The sequence below is a fragment of the Nestor notabilis genome, unplaced genomic scaffold (assembly GCF_000696875.1).
Source record: "Nestor notabilis isolate BGI_N333 unplaced genomic scaffold, ASM69687v1 scaffold10696, whole genome shotgun sequence".
In the NCBI taxonomy this organism is placed as follows: Eukaryota; Metazoa; Chordata; class Aves; order Psittaciformes; family Psittacidae; genus Nestor; species Nestor notabilis.
The window spans coordinates 14,553-38,661 of NW_009931517.1; the positions used below are offsets into that span (position 1 = coordinate 14,553).

At 39.0% G+C, this 24,109-nt stretch overlaps 1 protein-coding gene across 1 annotated transcript in view; it reads right to left on the reverse strand.

Annotated features, from left to right (window-relative positions):
- The window catches only part of SHOC2 (soc-2 suppressor of clear homolog (C. elegans)), a gene marked incomplete at its 3' end in the record, with an annotated part of 35,350 nt that extends 13,677 nt beyond the window's left edge, over positions 1-21,673 (reverse strand). The window contains exons 1-2 of the mRNA XM_010015943.1: positions 20,736-21,673; positions 6,878-7,015 (exon numbers count right to left, since the gene is read on the reverse strand). Of these exons, the coding sequence (XP_010014245.1) occupies positions 6,878-7,015; positions 20,736-21,438 (841 nt within the window). The remainder of the gene's footprint in view (positions 1-6,877; positions 7,016-20,735) is intronic.
- Between the last annotated feature and the right edge of the window lie 2,436 nt (positions 21,674-24,109).

The window sequence follows — 24,109 nt, forward strand, 5'->3', positions numbered from 1 at the left end:
CAAAGCCTATCCATTTGTATGAACGTAAACTTGCGTTACCAATCAATCACCTGAGAGGTCAAACCCCCCCCTATAACCCACAGAGCTGATATATCCCTAATGTTTAATAAACTCTGGCTAAAAGCTGATGTTTTAGGAAAATTGGAATGGGGACAGAAAGGTGATGGGTGTGGGAAGGCAACCACTCAGAGAAACTGCAGAAGATAGCAGAATCCCTCCTGATCTTTGCTACCAACGCCAAAGCATGAAGTGTAATTACACTTCCAAATACAAAGGTATAACCGAACACAGCACAAACTCTGGATTTTATTAGTTTCAGAGTAAAGTGATTTTTAGTGGATTTTAATTTTTCTTTCTAGCCACCAATACCTCCTGATACACCAGGCCAGCACAAGAGGCAGATTCAGACTCACAGGGGTCAGCATGGTCTATCATTTTTTGCCCTGCTCAAACCAAAGTGCATTATCCTCCTTGCACAAAGTCTAGGAATTCTAATGAAGACATTATCTATTAGAAAGCTTTTTAACATTAATTTAAAATTAAACTCTACCACTCTGACTTAAATGCCATCTGAAGAGAGCAAAAGAATTCCTCTCTCTTTTTAGTCTAACAGTACCAACCAAAAGCAGGTTTTCCCTCATCATTTCAAGATTAAGCACAACCATGTCAGCAGCTATTTCTTTTTCAACTCTGATTCAAGACCATAATCACAGCTGACTGCCTAGGTGGGAAAGATACACACAAGATACTGGCAAAACTTGAGTGACAGAGGCTCAAGTATCTGACGCGCACCACACACAACACCTGCATAAGGCTAGAGAACACAAAAACTCTTAGTGACATGTTTCTGAAACTAAGCTATGAAAATTCAACTTCATTTAATATGCGTTCATCAAAATGCATGTACCTAATAGACCTGCTTGTCTCGATTCTGATGTGTTCCTTTGAATCACTCTTCCCTCGTGCCTGCTTCTTACATAAAGGAAGATTATGGGCTTTTTCTTTCTGCAGTATACCAATAATTCTGAAAAGGCTGAGCTGCAGTTATAATGTATCTGTACATATTAGTCTCCGTATCTAATTACTGTGTATGTACATTCACTAAAATAAATTGTGCCCATCCTAATCTCACCAGAATTCCAACCAAAATGAAAAATATTTTCATAAATACACATCAAATCAATAAACTCTGACTGAATGAGCCAATAGAAGTCTATCTTTTAAAGAATCACAGTCATATGTATTTAATAATATTGGGCTTGCAATGAAGATTTGTTAAAACAAAAAGGGAAGTTCTAATTAGCTGAAAATAATACAAAAACACAAAAACACATTGCAACAGAGTCAAAAGCAACAGCTGGGATGTATTTGGGGCTATGAATTAAAGTGTTGCATTTTACTTAATTCATACTTCATACAAGAACACAAAGCAATGACAATTTATTGCATTGAATTTTTCACTGCTAGTCTTATTTGCCTTTCCAACTGACTATTTAAAACCTTCCTCTGAAATTAAAGATTCATATAAATGTAAATCACATTGTAAGAACAGTTTATACCAAACTGGCAATGCAGAAAAAGCATTATCCTTTCCTAATAGATGTGTTTCACTTTTTTTCTAAGTCTGCTTATATATTCTACTATGTAAGAAGTATATATAAGTATATATTCTACTATATAAGAATATAAAACATAAGACATGAATACACATTTGTAAACTTAGCTCATTAAGGAATGTGACAATTATTGTGCGCAGACCAGAGATCCACCCAGTATCTTCTCCCTGGAAAAAAATGCCCAACAGCAGGTACCACAAGAAGAGCTTAAGAAAAGGGGAAAGCACACCCTGAAACTTCCCCATGAGCCAGGGGAAGATCCAACTGTGCGTGTCTCAGTGAATCCCTTAATTTAGAAGCAACTGATACATTTTTCTTCTGCATAATTGTCACATTGCCCTGTGAGCTTTTAGTATCTACAGCAACCTGTGCAAACACTGAGACCCAAGTGTAAAACACACAGTACAGTCTGCTTTTCATTACTTTGAGGTTGAGCCCTCACAGCTTTGCTTCATCACTCTCTTTATGCCGACGGAGGAGGCAGTGAGGAGTCACTTCCCACTTACCATCTCTGGCCACTCACTATTTTCTAGCCAATTTCATTGCTGTATGTTTACTAAGTCTAGAATTGAAACCAACAAGAACCAGAAGCTTCATTCCCTTTATGAGACCACCAAGAGAACCAGCAAAAGCTTATAATAACCCAGACGTGAGAACAGAAGTGGGAGCAACTGCTTTCCACCAGATAAAGGCTGAGCCTATTGCAATTGCCCAATACTAGCAGAATCTAATTAAAAATGTTTCATTAACAGCATAGCCCGAGAACAAAGCTTCAGACAAAGCACTGAACACTGACCAGGTCTCCCGATGTGAGCCTATGAAACGGGTTTGAGCCTGCAAAGCACTGAACACTCACAGACCAAAGCACTATGTGCTTAACTGTTAAGAATATGAATATAGCTATCAAAGCTGAAGAAGGAGCCTATGCACTTTGCCTCATCAGAATGACGAGTAATTACTACCATCAAATCTATCAGTCACATATGAACATAACCTCTGAGCACTGAGAGAGCTGCAGGTTCTTTGCTGGGTCTCATCAGGACTATTTGTCAAACATCTCAGAGTTAAGACTTCTTCAGTTTTGCTAAGCCTGCTAAACTTAGAATAGCATTTAAAAGTAGTTCCACTTTTCTACAGACACATCTTTCCTAGGACTTTCAGGGACTTAAAGCTCTCAACCACAATTTGTACAACCTAAGCTGTATCAATTAGATATAGGCAGTTCTGGTCACGATGCTTCATGGTTTTGATACCAATTATATGCTTTAAAAGTACAGCAGTGCTTTCAGATATACACTGGGGCTAAACAGGTTAGAAGCCCAGTTTGTAACACAATTTCAACTAGCAAAAATGGTAAAGCTATTCCAGATAATATTTGCTTTCATGAGTGTGGTTGCTTTCAACTTCTGAGCTAATATGCCACAGCGAAGGGTGAGAGTAGAGCACAGGGCTTTCAATATGCCTCTCATTTTCCTAACCATCTCTTAGGAACACTGCCATGTCAGACACTGGAAAGCGTGTCCAGTGACAGGATTTTTTGTGCTTTTAAAGCGTCATTTTGGAACATTTACAACTGACTATTCTTTTTCTTATTAAAATGTCTGCTGCCTTAAATGTCCATGAATATGGCACATTTGACTATAAGCAAACTGCACACGTACACACACAAAAGTAGAAAATTACAGAATAGATGAAGAATCTGATTTTTTTATAAAGTTGTTATGCTGTTCCTATTGAGTTACTTTCTCAAATAAGTGTTTCTGTGCTTTCAAACAAGAAATTGTGAACACATTTGTACAGAACTCTAAAATTAAAAGTTCAAAGAGGGAACATTCACCATGTGGTATTTGCAGCATGAAAATGTCTAAGCTAGCCTGTAATCCAAAGAAACACTTTACTCCACCCAAAATTTGCCTTCTCTCTGTCTCAAAAGTCCAATTATTAATTTTAATATAAATAGTATGTTCTTCACCTTCTTTTATACATCCTTTTGGAAATATTACTGTGCCAACTAAGCATACAGAGATAAGACATTGTGTATATAAAAGCAGCTCATAATGCCCCCTTGAAAAAAAGCTACGATGGGGGAGAGAGGGGGGCATCTGCAATTAAAACACTAAGTAGCTAAGATCAAACTATGATTTTGATTCTAGACTTACGACTCTTGGAATGTGCTAAGCCATTCCACAAAGCTCATTTTTCTTACAGGAAGTGATCTAATATACAAAGTACTTTATAATTTTCAATCAACAGAAATACAGATATGAATGTATTAAGCCAATATCTATAAAGCAAGACATTAGGTCACTTCCTGACAACTAATATCTAAAATCGACATTTGTTACTGCATGAAAGCATGCTTATACAGTGTTAGTTGAAACAAGAACTTTGTATTTTTACAGGGTGGCTATATTGGCTCTGCTACCTCTGTAATCACTGCTGATGTATAATCCCTTCCCTGCCACTCCCCTGCATGTCACCCTCCAACATCCCTTCCTCACAGCTCCAGCACATTTCACTACAGCACTGTTAAGTTAGAAAACATGATTTTTTTCTTATTTTTAATTGGTAGATTCAGAAATCTTTCTGTGGTAAACCCAAAACTTGGTTAGATAGTCCAGCAGTGAATTTAAGACACAGTTTTCCAGTGGGTTTTTTGGGGAAATGGGGGGGAAGTCGGACTCTTTTTTTGAAGGGAGGGAGAAACAGAAAATGAAGAGGGATGTTTTTCAAAGCAGCTTGACAGAAATATCCTTCAATTAGAAAAAAAGAGGCCTCCATCAGAAGAGTGTCCATGGGGAGGAGGGGACAGACCTGGTAGTAATGGAAAGTCTGTTCCATAACAAGAGGCTCACAGTACATTAAATATTTATAATGAGCAAATGCACTTGGGTCTTTTTTGTACCCGGTCTGCAACCCCCACCCCAGTTTGACTGAACTGGGGAAACATTAACGGCACTTATATACTAAGCGTACTGAAACCTGGCAGCATGCAAATGTTGAAAGAAAAGCCAGTTGTGCCAAACACCAGGTAGATACCCATGAGCAGGGAAAAGACAGAAACTGGAAGGAGAGATGGTGAGGCAGGAGAGGCCATCCTGCAGCTGCCAAGCGACACACGCCGAGCGGCCACGCGCCATTTACTCGCTGGGTCCTTCTCAGTACTCAACGTCTCTTGTTGAACAATCCTAACCACAAAGCAAGCTGTAATCTAAAAATCAAGCCACAACTTGCTTTCATGTTGAACCAAAACTGTGATGACTAAGAAATAAAGCCAATGTTGCTGAACTGGCTACAGCTGCCTTTTCTGTAACGTGCATAAATGTAGGCTGATCATTATCATTTAAGCTGGAGTTTAAGTTTTTTCCTTTCAGTATTCAATGCTGGCTCTTTGTGAAGTATATGTAGTACAAATACCAATTTCTGATTTTAGGTCATTCTCTAAGCAGAAATGCTCAGCTACTACACATTGGTCAATACAAACAACAGGTATTTTCCAGTGCAGCAAAAACTGAACCAGTGTAAGGTTAAGACACAAAGGCACACTACTGCATCTTACCATTATTCATCTGTCTTTGGTGGTTTGGTGTGCTATATAGCATTGATATTCAACTCAGATATGCATGTAAAGAGATAGCTATATGCATTTTAAAATAACTAACTTCAAAACAGTATAAAGACAATGCAATGGAAAAACAAAACAAAGAAAATGGCAGAAAGCCAGTCCAACCAGGTATGAACCTGACTCAACAGAAACCACCTAAGCTTACAATAACTTTCTGAAGAAATAGATGAGTCCAAACTACCTTGATTGCATAGTCAGCAATTTCCTATCACGAACGACTTAACTGCCTGAGTAACTTTGTGCCTCTCCTACCCAAAGACCTTTTCCCTGTAAGCACAACATTGCAGCATATTGTAAGTAAGATTTTTGTGGTCCTCTGAGCAGCTCAGCGACTGCCAGTTACTAAACAACTTAGTAATTGTGCTGCTATTCTGCACAAGAATCAACAGTAGTGATCTATAAGCCCTGACAAGGGAAATCTCACACTTGGTTACTGAAATTTTCCCAAAATCTGCAGTTTACCCAAAGAACTCACTTTCTAAATATGACATGTAAACTACACGCAAGTTTTATGGAAAACAACTTCCAATCAGATTTACAAATTAGCCTCAAAATTCAAGGCTGGGCTTATGAATTGTGTAGGTTAGATGCAAATTCCAGATGGAGTGGGATCTCCAGAGTTTAAAAATATCATCAATCCAGGAAGTTTAGCTCCAGTGAATACTTCATCAACGTACACGCTGTTCAGGTCAAACTTTCCAAACAAAAAGCCACAGTAACTCCACGCTCAACAACTTACTGCTAGAAGAAAGCTGAAGAGTGTTGTTAAGTGGTTCCTCACTCTCCTGCTCACTTTACTATGCGTTAAAGTACATAACAAAATGTTCAACATTAAATAGTGCTTAAGTGATAATGCTCATTCTTCTGAGTACATTCTGGTGACAAATAAGAGCTTAAAATCATGATGGCCTCGGTTTTCCATCTCTCTAAATCACAGCATGCATCTTTTTTCTGCCATCTGTTTAAAACTGATTTAATTAAATAGCAAAAGTCATATTTTGCTGTTTCATCCTATATGGGATTCCGAAACCAACCACGGGAGTATTTATTTCAGTCCATTATTCCCCATCTCAGTTGCAAACCCCCTGTATTTTATTGTATTAGAGTATGATAATTTTGTGGACTTAAATTCTTTTTTTTCTACTAAAGAGCATAAAATACACATAATTCATTTAAAACCTTTATCTTTTTAGTTCTATTTTTCTTTCAAAGCTGTTAGTTAAAACTATCTGCCAAATTATTACTCTTCAATTATGAATCTTTTAGCCTTTTATTCCTTTATATGCTCAGTTTCATTACAAAATCGTCAGACAAGCTGTAGACATTTACTCATAACCACAGACCACCTCAAATCAGTTAGAAGTGACGGAATTTTTTCCCTTGCAACTCTCGTTCTTAGATGATGCCACACTCCACAGCACAGCTAGATTTAATAATGTAATTCAGAGAGCTTGCAAACTACATTTAAGATAACACACACACACCTTGCTTTTAATCTCAAGTGTGAAGATACCTTGAGCTGAACAGCACCAGTCATTCTACAGTCACCAACCAAATGCCCATTCTTAAATTTGTTTCTCCTACTTAATCATTTGAAAGTGTGTCTTATTTTCTCTTCTCCAGTCTCTTCACATACCTATGGTTTCTGGCAGGTCCAAGAGCTCATTGTGCTGCAAGTCAAGGTTGGTGATTTGCGTGCAGCTTCCAATCTCTTCTGGAAGATGTTCAAGCTGATTGTGCGCTACATCCAGCGTTATGAGGTTACACAACTCACCTAAAAGCACATGAGAAAACCAAAACATCAAGTTCTTTAATGTACAGCTCTAGACAATGACTTCCACACAGGGATTAAGAGAATCAAACAGAATTTGGGATAATCCGAAGAAAAGCTATTGCTACCACAAAGTGATACATATAAAATAAGGCATTACAGGATCATCAATTCTTCACTCAGATCTAAAACCTGATCAACAATTTTGAAAGACTCAGATAAAGTTTTTATAGATTCTCTGAAGAAATCTTATTTATTGATTGATTTTCTTCTGACAGTTCAAGCTGTGGAATACAAGTACAAAACCTACACTTTGCACTTGTTTCAGACTGACCAGAAGTTTAAAACATCACTAAGTGAACTGTATTGAATTCTGAGAATTTGAGATCTGGTTTTATACCACTCATTATTTCAAGCACTAAAATCAACAATTAAGACACACCAAAATTATCTGGCTGACAATCTAGATAATCCAAAGTAATGAGTGCTATTTTTTATCATTTTTAGTCATCACAAAAAGGCAACAGAATATCATATTTGTATATGCAAGCAGAGGTATAGCAAATAAAAGTTTGAAATAAAAGGCTTATCCAGTAAGCCTTAAAAAGACTTGGATCTTAAAGTTTAGAGCAACTTTACATTGAACTGCTTCATTCCTGACATTGACACATTAATTTAAAAGTACAGCTAGCACAACTCTCTGCATACAGAAACTACATATAGTAGTTTCACCTATTTTAATGACAAACATACTGTGTTCTGAGCAACAGCTTGATGGGTTTAGAAGTGTGTGCATGAATACATGTGTATGCATTCACATTCTTTACATCTGATGGAGGTGAAATTAACGCAAATTATCTGAACAGCTTCAACTCTATCCAGTAAAGATGAGGTCACCGCATGTGTGTATAAGAGCATGACTCAGAGAGTAACATATTTGGAAGAGCAGCAAATTCCTTTTGAGGAGCGAATGTCTATTTTTAAGCTTCAGTGTTGTATCTTTGACACTGGCCCGTAAGGATTTTCCCATAGGCCCATAGGACTGGCTTGGGCAAGTTCTGACGTGTAGAGCGTCTATCAGCAGATAAGCACAAATGGTGATTTAATATATCATAAAATATTTATGAATTCAGACTCTGTTTTGAGTTGTAGGTGTCATGTAGCCACAATCCTTACTACCCATCAGGAAACAGTTGTGAAAGGCCAGCAAAAAAGGAAAAAGCCAATCCCAAAAGCTTCATTATTCCATTTTTCTTAGATTGTTGACATATAATTGGTCTTATTTCCTGCATTTATTAATCCAAATAGGGATGTTTTTCTAGAAACTAGGCAGATGGAAATGTGGTGCTTAAGCAGCTCCTCCATCACTGTGTGTGTCTCCCCTCTCCTAAGTCAGCACTCAAATGTATTCCAGGCAACCAGAGTCAACAGCCAAACATGCCATACCCAGCACTGCATAAACCACACGTTTCAACGCCATTAATATGCAGAAGAAAGCAAATATAAGAAAAAATTGAGCAAGAGTTAATGTTGTGTGGTAGGAGTGCCTTGTTATTCATGAAAACAAGTGGGCAAAGTGCAGAAGGCAATAGAAGGAGGAAGAAAAGCTTGAAGAAGACTTCAAGATCCCTCCCTTTAAACAAACAAACAAAGAACCTCACAAATCCTTACTAAGATAACTCAAAAACGTTCATGTACTTTGGGGCAGTAGTTTTCACTTCATGATTGCTGTTTTCATTTGTTTTCACTTCAGACCTAAACCAATGATGTCAAGTTTGAAATATGGCATAAATTTCATTTCATCACACTGATTTCTCATTTACTTGACTCTTCCCACTCTACATCTGCTGAAGTAGAAGAAAGATTTGGGTTTTTGCAGCAACATTTGCTGCACTTTATTTTTGCACCTGCTGAAAACTTTGACAACAGCAAGCTACGTGTTTGAAACAAACATTGTACTAACTAATTCTGGGGAGGGAAAAAAAGAAGAGATATGTCTGTTTATTTAGACGACAAAGGGCAAGCAAACACTGCTTTAATTTGGACAGCCACACTTAATACTGTTATATTAAAGATTCAGGCATTCTTTTAAAAAGCAATACTGGTAAACTTTTAATAACAACTTTAAATGTTAACATAGACTGAGGACTGCCTGACAGATTTTAGACATTAGAGCAGGAATCAAGTGGAAGTTAAAGCCCTATCATGAAGGACAATGACTTAAGAAAAAGAATTTCATGGGATATTATAATATTCGGCCTTTAGTTCACATTGCTCAGTAAGGAATCTTGCTCTTGGACATAATAATACTTATAGTTCGACAGTATCTCACCAAAATGTTCTCCCCCCCACCTCCAGGGCAGAAGGAGAGGGGAGGTGAATGCTGCTGGCACTGAAATTCTTTCAATACTTTCACTTGGATTGCTGAGACACAACACAGAGAGCACACAAGTCAACAAAGAGCACTCATGGTGCATTTTTGCTGTTCTCTATAACATACAGAAAAGATTCTTATCCAATATGCTTAACTAGGTAAAAAATGTTTAGGTGATATGGTAGAGACTCATCCTCACATGTAAAAGCATACAGAGGACCAGCAGTGAGTGGAGAACCCAAATACTGGCTGTCCCAGGAGAATCATCAGCCCCATGACCACACATCACTGAGCAAATGGAAGGGCTATCCAAAGCACCTCACAGACTGAGGGCTGTTACTGCATATGGGGCTTAAACACCTACTGAGACACAAGGAAGAGCAACTTGGGATGGTAAGAGTTGCTATGGGATCTTTAGGGAAGGGGAAAGGAAGGAATCAAGGTGGCTTAGGAAGGACAAGTGTGGGAAAATAAAGGGATAAGGAAATAACAGGGTCCAGTCCTTTACAAATCAGTGTTGTTCACACCCTGTGGCCGATCAGCACCATCTACCTTGTCAACTTGAACTCTTTTTTTCCTGGGTGAGAGGCTATCTGTTCTGCACGCATGGAGGTCTGAGTACCAGCAACACTGCAGTTAATGTGACCAACGCTACTGAAAACACCCCAGTGCATGGGACCTGACCCACTTTGGCAGGGTGAGCGCACCATGCCCAGTGCACCAGCAGCTCTTCCCCAGTTGACTGACAGCAATCATTTACCCCGTGAATGGACACTCTGTGCACTGCTGCACAACAGCAGCCCTTTCAAAAATGATGCCAGGATAAACACATGGCATAAACAATCAATACAACAAATAATGATCTGCAAGAACAAAGAGCCCAAACTCAAGGCCATCTGCACAAAGCTTTTCCTAGGAGCCCATGTAAAGCCAGCTTGTTTCAGTGACTGAATGTGTCCTTCATATAGTCTGAACAGTGGCAACTGTATTGGGAGAAATGCTGTTCAGAAAAAAAGGTGAAAATAAATTTCACCAAGATCCAACTGAAATCTGGCATTTTCGCTTGGCCAGGGTAAGAAGTGAATGTCAACAATCAAAAAGAAAGTTCTCCTAAAAGGAAGATTTGTTCAGGTACAGAAGGAAAAACGGTTCATGAGTGAGGAGCTCATGATCTTATTCATATTAATCAACACTTGCTCTTTTCTGGTGTACTGCATAAACTCTGCTGAAACACATTCGTATATTAATCTGTTTAACAGAAACATGCCGCCTAGAAACGTGCTGCAGCACAGAAATCAGCCTTACCCAGAAAGCGATTTACTAAAGAGAAACCCGTTCCCATTCACTGCATGGACAACTAACTCCTGCATCACTTCACCAAAGGACTGAAATCACTGGAGTAAAGCAAGCTCTACTTTAGGGAAATACTAATCACAGGTAAAATGAACTAACTCTTTTCGCTGCAAGTGATGTTCAAAGTAGGCACATCTTAAGCTCACATTAATAAAGGATTCTCTGTGGACTACCTGCAACTGAATTGAAGGGACAAGTAACCTCAGGACATGCTAAAAAAATAAACTAGGAAGGTGCTGGAGTCTGGGGTTAGTTGGGTTTTGGGGGTGTTTTTTGCCCTCTTTTTTTAATACTATATTGCACTGTAATTGCAAAGGAAAACAAGAGCTGAAGCTCAAAGTCTGCCGAGCAGGCAGAAACTGCATGTACTAGCTGGCTTGACAATACAAGATTTTAAAGTAGAAGCAATGCCCATACAAAATATAGAAAACAGTTTATAAATAACCTTCACAAAACAGTTAGTTACACCCTATGATGTAGTTTGTAAAAACCTTAATTTCTACAAGATTAAGAATGCAGACAATTCACATGTATTTTTCAGAGAAAACAGTTTGTGAAGACTCCCAATCACCCTCCAGTTAAAAATATTGTTAAAAATACAGCTAAGTATACACCTCGACAAGCCTTAAGAAAGCTGGGGTGAGCAATCACCTCACTGTTGTTCTCATATGCACAGAGACTAAATTTTATAGTATGACAAAGCCAAGTATACCCACTGAAAAACCCCAGCCTTATGAAATGACTAATATTTTCTGCATAATGAGGCAGAATTACAGTCCTATTACATGGCCAACCTTGAAAGCCTGTTATAACACGAGGGCCAAGGTACATGCCCTGACTTACATAACTCCGAAAATTCTGCTGGGCCATATAAAAAACCAAATACAGCTTCATAAAAAAAAAATACAAAGTACACACAAATTAACAGTCATGTAGGGAGGGAGGCCAAGAGCAAAGAGGCTTCAGTGTCTCCTACCACTAATTCACTCAGTAGGCAACGCTCTTGGATGGCAAACACAATTTGTAATATAGCCTGTTTTCCACTGGATTAACTCCGTGCCTGCCCATGCTTAAGCAGATTGAAACTTATGAAATCCTTCATGACATGATAAATCCTGGGCCAGATGACACAGCAAGAGGATCAACACTCTTATGGAAAGTACAAGGAAGAGAAGAATGCAAATATTAGTGGGGCTTCAGGCTGCTGTGTCACAACACTGGTTGTAAGCTAATTTGTAAAGAATAATTATCCGAAATCAGCAAAGCTGGGAACAAGTTACACATAGTTCAACTAACGCTGGTAGCTATTCATCTCTCACTAGGTTCTCTATGGCAAACAAATTTTACTGTCTATAAAACTCTTTGAACTAGATGATCTTTAAGCTCCCTTCCAACCCAAAGTGTCCTGATTTTAGAGAAAAATGAAAAACACCTTTACAGTTTCAGGATCTCCCCCCTCTCTATAGGATTTGAGTACATCACTCTAACAGGCTGAACCTGCTGTCATCACCAACTGCCCAAAAGAACAGTTAAGCAGTCAGAGTGATTTTGAATTACTACCGCACAACTATAACTTACACAGAAGAGTTCCTTAGTAGAAAGAATGCAATTTTAATATGGCCACAAGTGACTTATGTACCAAAGTTGAAATATTGAAATATTCATGTAAGTAAAAAATAAGCAGAGTAATATGTTTAGGATGTGCAGAATGTACAACAGGATCTGATCATGGGAACCACTCAAAAACACAGAAGCTGAGCTCAACTGCAAAGAAAGACTCAAAATCTCAGCTAAGACAAGTTTCAACAAGACACAACAGCAAAATACTTATTGCTTATAACTGAAAGTAACAAATATAAATAAAATTAAAAACATGTCCAAACAACGTTTTAAACATGTGAAACATGTAGAAGAAAGTGTCTTAGCAAGGGCTCGAGGCAGGATTTGAGGTGGGCAGTAGAACAAACAGAACAAACCAACGGGAACTTCAGGAAGTGCCAAGACAAAGGCAAAGCCTTGCACCTACCATGGATTAACCCTGGAACATGGTACACAGCCTCACACCAGCCGGTGAGGAAACAGCTCTGAAGTGAAGGACCAGGGGGTCCTGCTGACGCCCAACCTGGGGTCACATCTTGGATGCTGTCCATTTTGAGTGTGGAACAAGTGTGCTTGCTCTCAAACAATAAAGGCTAACCACCATTAGCAAGGGCAGCCTAAGGAAAGTGATTATCTCCCTCTGTTCAGCAGCCATGAAGGTATTCAAACAGTTAAAATAACTGCAGCATTGATATATTTAAAAGAAAAAAAAAAGCTGGACTTCTAACAAGCTGTCAGTATTTACTGGAATTACACTTGGGGCATCATCTCAATAAGCTCTGCAAGCAGATCAAAAAGGCAGGACTACTTAATCATTATCCTAAAGCCAGTCTGAAGAAAATGTAATCAGGAGGAATTTGACTAGCTGACAAGACCAAAGTGCATCCCCACAAGAGCTTTCACAGGAATCAGAACTCAGACACCAAAGCTAAAGTCGGCCAAAATCAAGTTCTTGACCCTCCCTGCAGCTCAAGAAAGCAACCAGAACTGGATCAAATAAGCAGTCATTTTCTCTGACTTCTGTTCACAACTTCATGCTTTTATCCCATTAGAATATAACAATATAAGATTATTCTCAGCCGCCACATTTGCAGACATTAGCATGCCTACAAAGCCTCGGAACACAACTTGGTTTCCTTCAAACTGCTGAAACAGAAGAGGTTCTTAGATACAAACAATGTAACGAAACATCTCTCTATATTGTCAGGTCTGCTAAAAAAAAAAAAAGGAGAAATGAAATTCAGAGCATCGCTGAAAAGCTTTGCAACTAACAAGTCATTTAATAAGGACGCACTATATTCAGCATTGGAGTGAGCAGACAGGAACTAATGCAGCTGCACACATCTGGTTTGCTGTCTGTGCTACTGAAAACCAAGCAGGTGCAAGTGTTATGGAAAAAAGTTTCAAAGTAGTGAAGAAACCACAAATGATCTAAATATTGGGTAGATGGGGGAAGGGAAGAACAGAAGAGAGTCTCAGAGACATTCCAAGTCTGGTGTAGGCAGATTCCCTGAATTACAATCTAAAAATATTTCCCTTGCAGAACAGCCCTGACCAGATTCTCCATAGAATAAGAGTTGCATTCACAGACAGAAAACACAATATTTGGAGCCTCAAGAAACTTGCAGAAACTATGCAAATGTAGTTTCAACCGTGTTGGCAACATTACTTCTATTTGAGCTGTGCACGATGACAAAAAAAACCCAGAACTGGTATAAGATGCAACCTTGTCTTCACAAAGAAAATATCATAAACTTGATTGTGCAGAACAATTCCTTCAACACAACATGGAGAAATGCAATAAAACTCTCAATACGAGAAACGCAAAAGGCTTAAGTAATTCAATCGTTTGCTTGGCCTCATCCCAAGACAGTTCCTCTGGTTTTCATCCTTCTCGTGCCGACTGTCTGACTCACCAAAGCATTTGCATTCTTCCATTCTAATCTTCAACTTTTTGATCTCAGTGGAATGGACAATTTACCAGATACAGTGATGAAGCTGGAGTCTACCTTGTGAACTCAGTACCACAATTATCCCTCCAGATGGTGTTTTGGCAAAGCCTCCACATGGAAGCCTTACCGTTAAGGTTTTATTTCATGGATGCCACTACAGATTTAAACAGCCAAGTGAACAGGTAAATTATTCTGCTTTTGCACTTCATGAGTATATATATTCAACACCTGCATAACAGTGACCTTTTAGTAAAATCAGCATTCAAAACAAACTTGTGGACCTCGCTAAAGGATGTAAAGTATTTATAGGAGTATAAAGGGAAAAAATGGTCAAGTTCAGAAGAGGAGTCTACTGAAAAGTACTAAAGAGACCAGCTGCACCAGACCCTGATGTGAGAATAGCTGGATCTGGGAAAGGAGTCAGGTTAAGCTTCACATATATACTTACAATCTGGTTTTATGCAGTTTGCTTAGGGCTACAGGCAGAAGCAGGATTCTGGGCAAGATCCACTCTGAAAATTTATCACCATTGTTAGGTAGGATACAATGTGTAAGAAAGACCAAGTTCACAAGAGCAACATAGAGTAGCTTTGCCATCAAGAAACCTGCATCAATGAATTCTCACCACACCATAACAAAAAATTGCTTCAGGAAGGTGGGGCTGAGCTGATGCTATCCAGACTTCAATAAGCTACAAAGGTTTTCGTGGAACAAGACATGGAAAACGGGGGGAAAAGGGAGGAAAAAAAATTATTCTGAAAATATAACCTGATGAATTTTCAGTGGCTTTTTGCAGACATCCTTCTTCCAACCACTCGCAGTGCACTTCACATGCTTTTATAGCATGTAAGCAACCCTACCTGTGAGGCTTCACAAGTGAGCAGCAGCAAGGCAAGCTGATTTAACAGCTCAGTATGGGCAGAAGTGGCAGTCCTGCTCTCTCTGTTCCAGGTCATGCTCTCCCACACTCCTCCTCCTACACCAGCTCAAGTGTTATCTGAAACTTCACGGATTTCAACTAAAGTAATAAGACAACAAAAGCAGCAAAACCACTAATATTTTTCTGTTAGTTTAGCAAGATAAATCAGCTCCCTGAGGAATGGCTCAGGTGAGAGAGGCAGGAGTGAGCAGCTGGGAAGAGGGGAGTGGATACTGCCTCTTTCCAGTGTCTCATGAAGCTGTTGCACATCAGCACAGCCACTTCATGAAAAACTCCCCCTAATCCTGCTACTCTTGAAAAGAGCTTTTGGCTAAACATGGGAAAATAAAATCACCCAAACCTCAGAATATGTTTTCAGCTAAATGGATTTTGAAGTATTTTTAGCTCTTATTCAAACAAATCCATTTATATTTGAAAATACAACAATGCATATCAAGACCTCAGCTTGCTGTGCAGCCTATTAAAACTGTTTCAATCGCATTAGAAATGTAGAAGCAATATGTATGTTGTTGCTGGAAAAGGGTTAAGAGAAGTCCAGTAAATGACTAGTAGAAATTATTTGTTAGGTACCTGGAGCCCGGATTTGCCAAGTTACTAAAAGAATATTCTTCCAAATTACAGATATTTTCTTCAGTTTTTTGGCTTACTGAGTGAGTTCAGTTGAGTAAATTACTATTTAACATTAAGAAGCCTTCTAAATATTGAAAAGACAGGAAACCTATGATAAACCAACTGGATGCGAGGTAATGAGAAGTACTGCTTTCTGAGGGGAAAAAAGACCAGAAACACACACATCTGTTTACTAAACTATAGATAATAACACTTCCTCTTTCTCACCAGAACTTTTGTTTTTAATGCAAAGCAACTCTTCCCCCAGTGTAGTCACCTCATTTAAGTTTGTGCTGCTTACTTCCCAGCAGCAAAGTGCTGGTAGGTTCAGCCCTTCTAAGTTTTCCTCAAGACCATACACACTGTAACAGATCAGTTCCTCTAATGCAGTTTCCAGGACCACTTAAAATCTGACCAGCTATGGGTTCTGCAAAGAACATTCTGTTAAATTCTTTATCTTCACTCAAGCTTTTAAGAAATGTTTTCAAGTTAGTTTCAGGTTTCCCTAAAAGGAATCTATTTCTAACAATACTGTTGCATGCACAGTGAGCAGTGATTCTGATGACCTCAGAACCATCTAAAGGCTGTGTAGACCGACAGAATTTGCAGGAAACATTAACGAATGGCATGTAAGTAAAAGGCCTGAAAACAGGCAAATAAAAAGTGATTTGAAAAAAAATCAGTGAAATGTAAAACTAGTTTGTCATAAAGAGTTAATTGGTTTTCTGTTTCTAAAACCATGAAAGATTTAGTTTATTCAATCTAGTCAACCTAGATTGCATGAAGATATCCGATGTAGTAGCATGCAGAAAATAACTAGGAGACTCAGGTGACTACAAGATGATGTCAAGATACCCAAGGAATTGACTACAACTTGCTATGGATGTAGCAGGACTGAAAGTAAAATATCAGCTTGGATGGAGGTTACCTCTCCAGGACTCCTAAGAATCCACCTCAAGACAAACCTCGTAGAGTGTCTTCAGCAATGAACTAGAAAGCAAGGGCTATCTAGCAAGCCAGAGGCATTGGACAAAATAAGTAACTAAAAATAATGGAAACTATGAAATTTAGTAGCGTATATTTCTACCAGGATCTCAGGGTTGACTTCTGGTGGAGAGGGAGAACACAGAGGGTGGAGTGCAGGTGTCTTAGGTGGTCTCAAGAGCATTTGTATAAGTCTAAAGCAGTTCCAGTATGATCCAGATGAGAGAAACTCTCATCTGGAATAGTATATTCAAACTAATCAAGCATGCTCAGCACACAAAACATAAGACAACACAGAAAATGGATAGCGGGGTGACAGAAGGAATGGAGATTTTATGCAAGATTAAAAATCAGGGTCTGAGTAATGGCTGGGAGAAGATATGCCTGCTGTCAGCACATATAGTGGGAGAGCAAATGTAAGCAACAGAGGGAAACTGCTGCACCTAAGAGCAGTGAAACATCACTGGCACAAAAACGAACTACTCATAGACATGCTGGGTGTTGGAAGAAAGATCTCAAATATCAGAGCACTCAGGACTCCAGAACCCACTTCCAATTTCTTTCAATGACAGTAGAAGGAAAATTAAGTTTATTTTCTAAGGCTGGAGACTAATTGCTTTTCTAGGAATCTTTAAGTGGGATTATTGCTTACAAATCGGGTGAACCTTTATTTTAAAACAGCAAGGTCCTAAAGTTGGAAAGCCTTCTTATAATTACACAAAACTGGTATTTTGCGCTCAGTGGTAGCAAAAGCCATAACAAGGCTCTAGCACCAGGGTAAGACTTTTATTCCATCATACTTGACTGTGGTTCTTTGAGGGAACAGAGGCAACATCGCAGCTTTCAAGCTGAAGTCTGGGGGTTTAATTCTGGTTTTGTCCAGGACAACCTTTTGTAGCACATTACCCCCAAAAGACAAAGTAAAGAAACCCAGGATTCTTCACATAGCTGCATACCAGATGAGGGACATGAACACATCACAGCTAACTGCTGTAAGCCTCTTCCTTGGTGGACAAGTCAGCAGGTTACACAAGCTTTGGATCTTTAAACATATGAACAAGCACACTAGTTTACCTTCAGATATGTGAGCCTTAGGCCCCGGAACAGTGGGGTATTTTTAACAAGAATTTGAAATGCTCCACATGATATTGCTTTATAAAAGATAATGGCCTCATTTTACTTCCCGCTTTGCAGCAACAGAAATTTCTGTGTTGTTTACAAGCTGATAAGAGTATTTGCTTGTATGTAGTATTTAGAAACTGTGTTATAAACAGACAAGGGACTAAAATCATTGGGACTTAAAAGGCAAGTTTGTTCTAAAGTGTGCGTGTGATATGTAGAGAAATAACAAACGTTTAAAGAAACAGAGAAATTCCATCGGAAAGTAAGAAATACATTTCTCAGCAGTTTCATTTTTCAGCTGTGTTTCCAACTCAAACATTTCATCTTTGTAGACAACAAAAATAGATGAAAGTGAGTGAGTAGAAATCAATTACAGAAGTGACACTACTGTCTGCTTTGACTACTGGAGGAAAAGGTTTTCCAATGCCTGTCTCTAAGTCTTGGCAGTTAAAATTATTTGTGTTACTTGAACTTAGAAATCCTTTAATGAATTTATTTTCCAACTGATGCAATTTCAGGTAACCTAGTTAGAGAAATTTACTTGGAATAAAACAGGATGCTGTTGAACATTGTGATTTCCCTTCAAAAATTCTTCTAGGGGTGACAGTCATCTTGCACTTGGGCTTCTAAAATGCCTTCCACAACAAGATGCTGACCCGTAACAAGCAATATGGGCACTATGACAGTACAAATAAAGGCACAACTAACTGCTGGATACAAAGACAGAAGTAGTTAATTTTCTCAAGCTAGGGTTTGATAGAGAACTGAGAACACTGCCTGTATGTGTACCAAGACAAGAATAATACAAACGAGGCAAATCACAGTCATCCTTCATTATACATATATCTACTAAATTTCTCCATAAAGCTGTTAGACATGAGCTCTTTCAAGACTATTGTGAACAAATACATACAGAAATTACATACTTTAATGTAAAGTTAACCATAGGAATTCAACAAACAAAACGGTTAAGAAACAAAGATGTTCCAGCAGCAACAATAATGTCTGCAGTGCCAAATACACCTACAAAAAGTTTCTAAAGGAAAACACCAAACTGACTCTTTGCTAAGTTACATTTTAAAACTGAGCCACAAACAGACCCAGGTAAAGCACTGACAACTGCAATACAGCTCAGACGGCTAAATCAGCCACAATTTCCTCAACATATGTAGAAACACATGGTATGTTGGGCTTTTTTTTTTTTGTGGACATCAGCCCCATGGTTTCCAGGATGATTCTTTGATGAGTAAAAGAGCCAAAGAGGCTGTTGGACTTAAACTGAACTGTCAAAACAGGTCAAAATTGTAATTCCTCTTTTCTCCCAGGGGAAATCCTCAGGATTGTTGAGATGCACATGACAAAACAAGGACCGTGTTGATCAGAAAACATACTACTTTAACCATTTAATTTTTGCCTGGCAAAATAGTGTTTCTGTGGCTATAGCAGAATCCACTCTAACAGCTGCTACAGGGAGCCAAACACTCAGACCAACAGCTGAGTGTGTGTCATTGCTGGTACCATGATTAGCAGTTCAGACGTGCTCAGGAGTTCCTGCCACCAGGAGCATGTTATCTTATGTTCCTTTTCATATCAAGGTGCAGGAAAAAGAGGCAAACACTGCTGGCTTGTAAAGATCTATTAGGGATCCACGCAAGAGCATTTCCCAAGCTCTGCAAAATTAGTGAGCACAGGGGCCAACTTGTAACACTTCACATACTCACGCACTGGCTTGGTTAACAGGAAAAAGCCCTGCATCAGCTTTTAAAAACAGGGCACAGGAATTATTACTCACAGTGTTACAAGGGCTTTTACAAGGGTTTTTTCCACACTCGAAGAAAGTTGAAGCAGTCAACTGCATTAAGTTTTATGATCTCCCTTTCCCTAAAGGGACTAAGCTATGCTTGCATTTAAGAAACTGGTGATACATAGGAAAAAGCACACTGACAAATAGCCCTTTTATGAGGCACATACATTGTCCAAATATTGCTTGAGAACAGTGTGATAAAGAGATGTTTTCCATGAAGCAGAACCTATTAGGAACAACTTGAGTTCTTGATATACAGCTATTGCAGCACTTTTTTTTTTTTTTGTAATAACCTATTTCAATTCATAAGCCACTTTCATACTATTTCATCATCTCACAAACTTTTGCAACAAAGTTGAGAAAAACAAATAGTCATTAAAAAGTCGTAAGAATCATCAGCCATGCATACAACATTTGGTCACTTTGTATTAAGAGTCTGTGTATTAATATATTCATGACTTAGAAAAGGTAGAGGCTTTCACAAATCATTAACCTACATTATTAACTGTTACAGCATCCAACAGCTTGCTCACGGTAATAGCATGTAGCTACCTATTCTACCTTGTATTACCATGGTCACACCCCTCTGTAACATGCCCATAATGTGTTTATAACTTGCAACAGTTCATAAATGATTTATAAAGAAATCTTAAAATGAAATATGCCCCTGTATCTTTTTTTTTTGTACTTGTTAAACCATCTGGGCTCTGAAGACACAATATGTGAAAGCACAAGGCAAAGATGAAAACAAGATACATGTGATTTTAAGATGATAGATGAAGAAAAAGGGCATGTTTGTAAGAAAAATATCCAAGGCATTGATTAATCTCAGTATAAGCTAACACTGCAATATGATCAAGAGCATAATTTCATGAAGCTCTAAATGAAGAAGGGCAGCTGGAGAAGTGGTAGTTCACACATACATCACCGAACTGCAACCCGAACATAAGCACAGAATTGAACTTTCAGTCAGTGCAATCGCTTACCAATTTCAGCAGGTAGTTGCTTGATTTTGTTCTCTCGTATGCTAAGCATGGTGAGCTTTGACAAGTTTTTGATATCCTTTTCCACAGTAGTTATACGATTAAAGCGTAGATAAAGAGTGGCGAGAGAGCTTAGCCTATACACCACCGAAGGGATTTCTCTAAGTTTGTTATGCCGCAGGTCAAGCATGCGCAGCTTCTTCAAGTTATCAAGAGAGTCAGGCAAACTGGTGAGTGAGTTTTCACTCAGCGCCAGTGTCATCAGGTTCACAAGACAGCCCACCTCTGCCGGGAGGGACTGCAGTTTGTTACTGTATAAATAAAGTTCTGTTAACTGCGTTAGCTCTTTGATAGCTGATGGAAGCATGTGTATAGACCTCTTGGATAAGTCCAAGCGCATTGAATTCTCTTCCCGGCATTTATTTAGCTCTTTGATCACTTCAGCATTGCTGGATTTTTTGCGGGTACCTGTGGCTGGATTAGGTCTTTTTATTGTATTGTCCACTGAAAAAGCTACCCCAGGCTGCGTGCTACTGGAGTCCTTCTTTCCATCTTTGGCATCTTTCCCTTTGGTCTTAGGCTCCTTTTCTTTGCTCTCTTTCCCAAATCCTCCAGAGGCTTTGGCCTCCTTCTCCCTTTCTTTTGATGATGGGACTTTTGGATCCTTCTCTTTACAGTCTTTTTCTTTTCCTAGATTACTACTCATGGTGACTCAATGTTTAGCAAGCACCACATGAAATCCGTTTCTGAAGTTCACAAGAATAATTCACTGCTGAAGCAACAAGGATCCTTAAAACACACAAGCGCTGAACCAAGGGAGGAGCTTCGGAGGTGCGATACCCATTTGCTACATATTGGTTCTGAAGGCACTCTTGCCTAATCCTGCTATCAAGAGAGTCTCCTCTGGAGATTAGGTGGTCAAATGCTCCGTATTAATATTTCTGGAACATAGAGAGAAGAGAAACCAAAGTTAGTGTAAATACAAAACTTAACTTCCAGTTAAACGTTGAATGTTTCTACATCAAGCCTGTGCTCGGTAACCCAGGTTAATAGTTTGTCCTTTTCTTCAACTGTCAATGAAAAACCCAGCGCTAAAACAAAAATACTACACGCACAGCTCAGAGGACTCACCATGGTAGAAGAGCTATACTAATTAGTATACATTAGCAAAGAAAAGTTACAGTTCTTAAACATAACACTGCTTTCAGTACTACATTTGAGTCACCATCTTACGTCTTAGCTAGTTCTCAGCATAACACTCTGGTTCTCAACAGGAATAATCTCTCTCCCCCCTCATGCCAAATCAGTCAATAAAGATCTGCAGTAATTTTAAGTGCCTGCCTCTTCAAACAAACCCATACAGGCTTATTCTTTCAGCACCAAAGAGTCTCAGTTCGATCTACAATGAAATCTAATACGCAACTGTAACACGAACACTTTGCCTCCAGACTTCCCTCCTGAGCAGCTCTGAACCACAGCTCTGCTTTTAACGTGAAGCAGAATGTTGCCACCATCTTCGCTGCTTTGAAGATGCAAACATGAGAGCTTTTAAAATAAACCTACCAAAAAGCCAACTGAAACCTCAGAAGAAATAATATATTATGCTTCAAGAAAAGCAAAATTATGAAGGAATTTCTCATGAGAGTAGGATATAACATGTCTTTAGACAGTATCTTGAATTTTTCCCCCTCACTGATTATAGTGAAGCCTAATAAGTGAACAGATGTCTGAAACCTATAGAGCCCCCTTTATATTTTAACAAAATCATCACGTATCACAGAAAGCAGCTTTGCTTCATGTTTCAATACAAAACACAACATGCCCAAGAACTTTACCACTTTGAATACTCTGGAGAGGTTTCTGAATGTATCTTTGTGGAAGAAAATACATGGTTAATGAATAGCAACAATAATTTCATGTCTCCATGTTAGTCCACCTTTTAGCCTAGAACCAGCTTTCCCTGCGACATTCCCTGATGAAGAAAGTGTGTATCTCAGAAGAATACCTTCTTTCCACAACCACCTGAGCTATGTTAAAATACCCTTAAAACCTCCATAGGAGCTGTGTCACTGCCCCAGCATTCCAGCTTCTGCACAAGTTCTTAAAGTTCATAATCAAAATCAATTAAATAATCATTTGCATACTTAAATCATCAGCAAGTACTAGGGATACAGCCATTTTTCCAGCAAAATTCAACTATTTTTAATTGCATGGTTATGCTATGTACACTTGCCTTCAAGTATAAACATGTGCTCAGACAACACAGAGGAGCAGACTTTGCTCAATATATTTGTGCACATTGAAAAAAACAAGTGAAGAAAATCTATTTAAGGAAAGGAAAAAGGGCAAGCCACTTTACCTCAGCTGCAAATCAAGCTGTTTAGTAACAACGCTCCAAAGAGAGCCTCGCGCAGGAGGTGGCTTCCAGTCCTTCACCTGGATTTATTACTGCTGCAGTGTCACAAAGCATGTGCTACAAAACCCGTGGTATCAGAACCCCTACTGCCTCCAGGTACTGTGTTCTGGACAACTCTGTTGTGAAGGACCATGGCCATTTGCTAGCAGCACCAACAACAGCTTTTAGCTTAGATGTTTTCTCCAACGCTTGGTTCTCTAAAGTGGCACAAGCCAGGTTCTTAGTACATCCTTAAGATTCCCACCCAGCTTTTACACCATCCATTAACCTGACCTGTCCTCAAGATTACTGACCTCACTACATTATATTTGAAAACTTGTTCTCAGCACTGTGTAATCTTACATGCTCGTAAAAACTTCAGCAATAGAAAACGTAGCGACTCTAAATGCAAAACCACAGCTGACTAAAGCCTGAAACGCCTGACAACTCATTTTCAGTATGAAAGGTAACACAAAGAATCTAGAACACAGTTTCTACATCCTGATAACACACAGAAAACTCAGCCAACGTAGCAGTGCCAGACAGCTACTGCTCCACATCAAGTCCCGAAAGTGCAAAATACTCAAAGGGCTGCTGCTCTCATGAGCTTTCAGTGTAATCACATTTAGGACCCGCCAAGAGATTTGGTTCATTGCTGATGTGCACAGCAGCTGAAGGAGGTTTTGAAAGAGCCTCAGAAAGACAAGACGGCTGGAGATTAGTACTGCTGAAAGCAGCTCGGTAGTGCACATGCTCCAAATAATCTGCATGCATTTCACTGTCTTTGTTAGCAATTACTATAATTGTGCCTAAAAAAAGGCGGGGGGGTGGGGAGGTGTATGTGTGAGGGGGCTTGTAGGGGGAGTTAGGGTTTTATATAAAGAAAATTGAGAGCAATACAAAGGGTCATGACCAGAGACTTCAACATGGCCTCACAGTTAAAGATGTTCGGAGGCAGCAACATGCAAGCAAGCCACAGGCA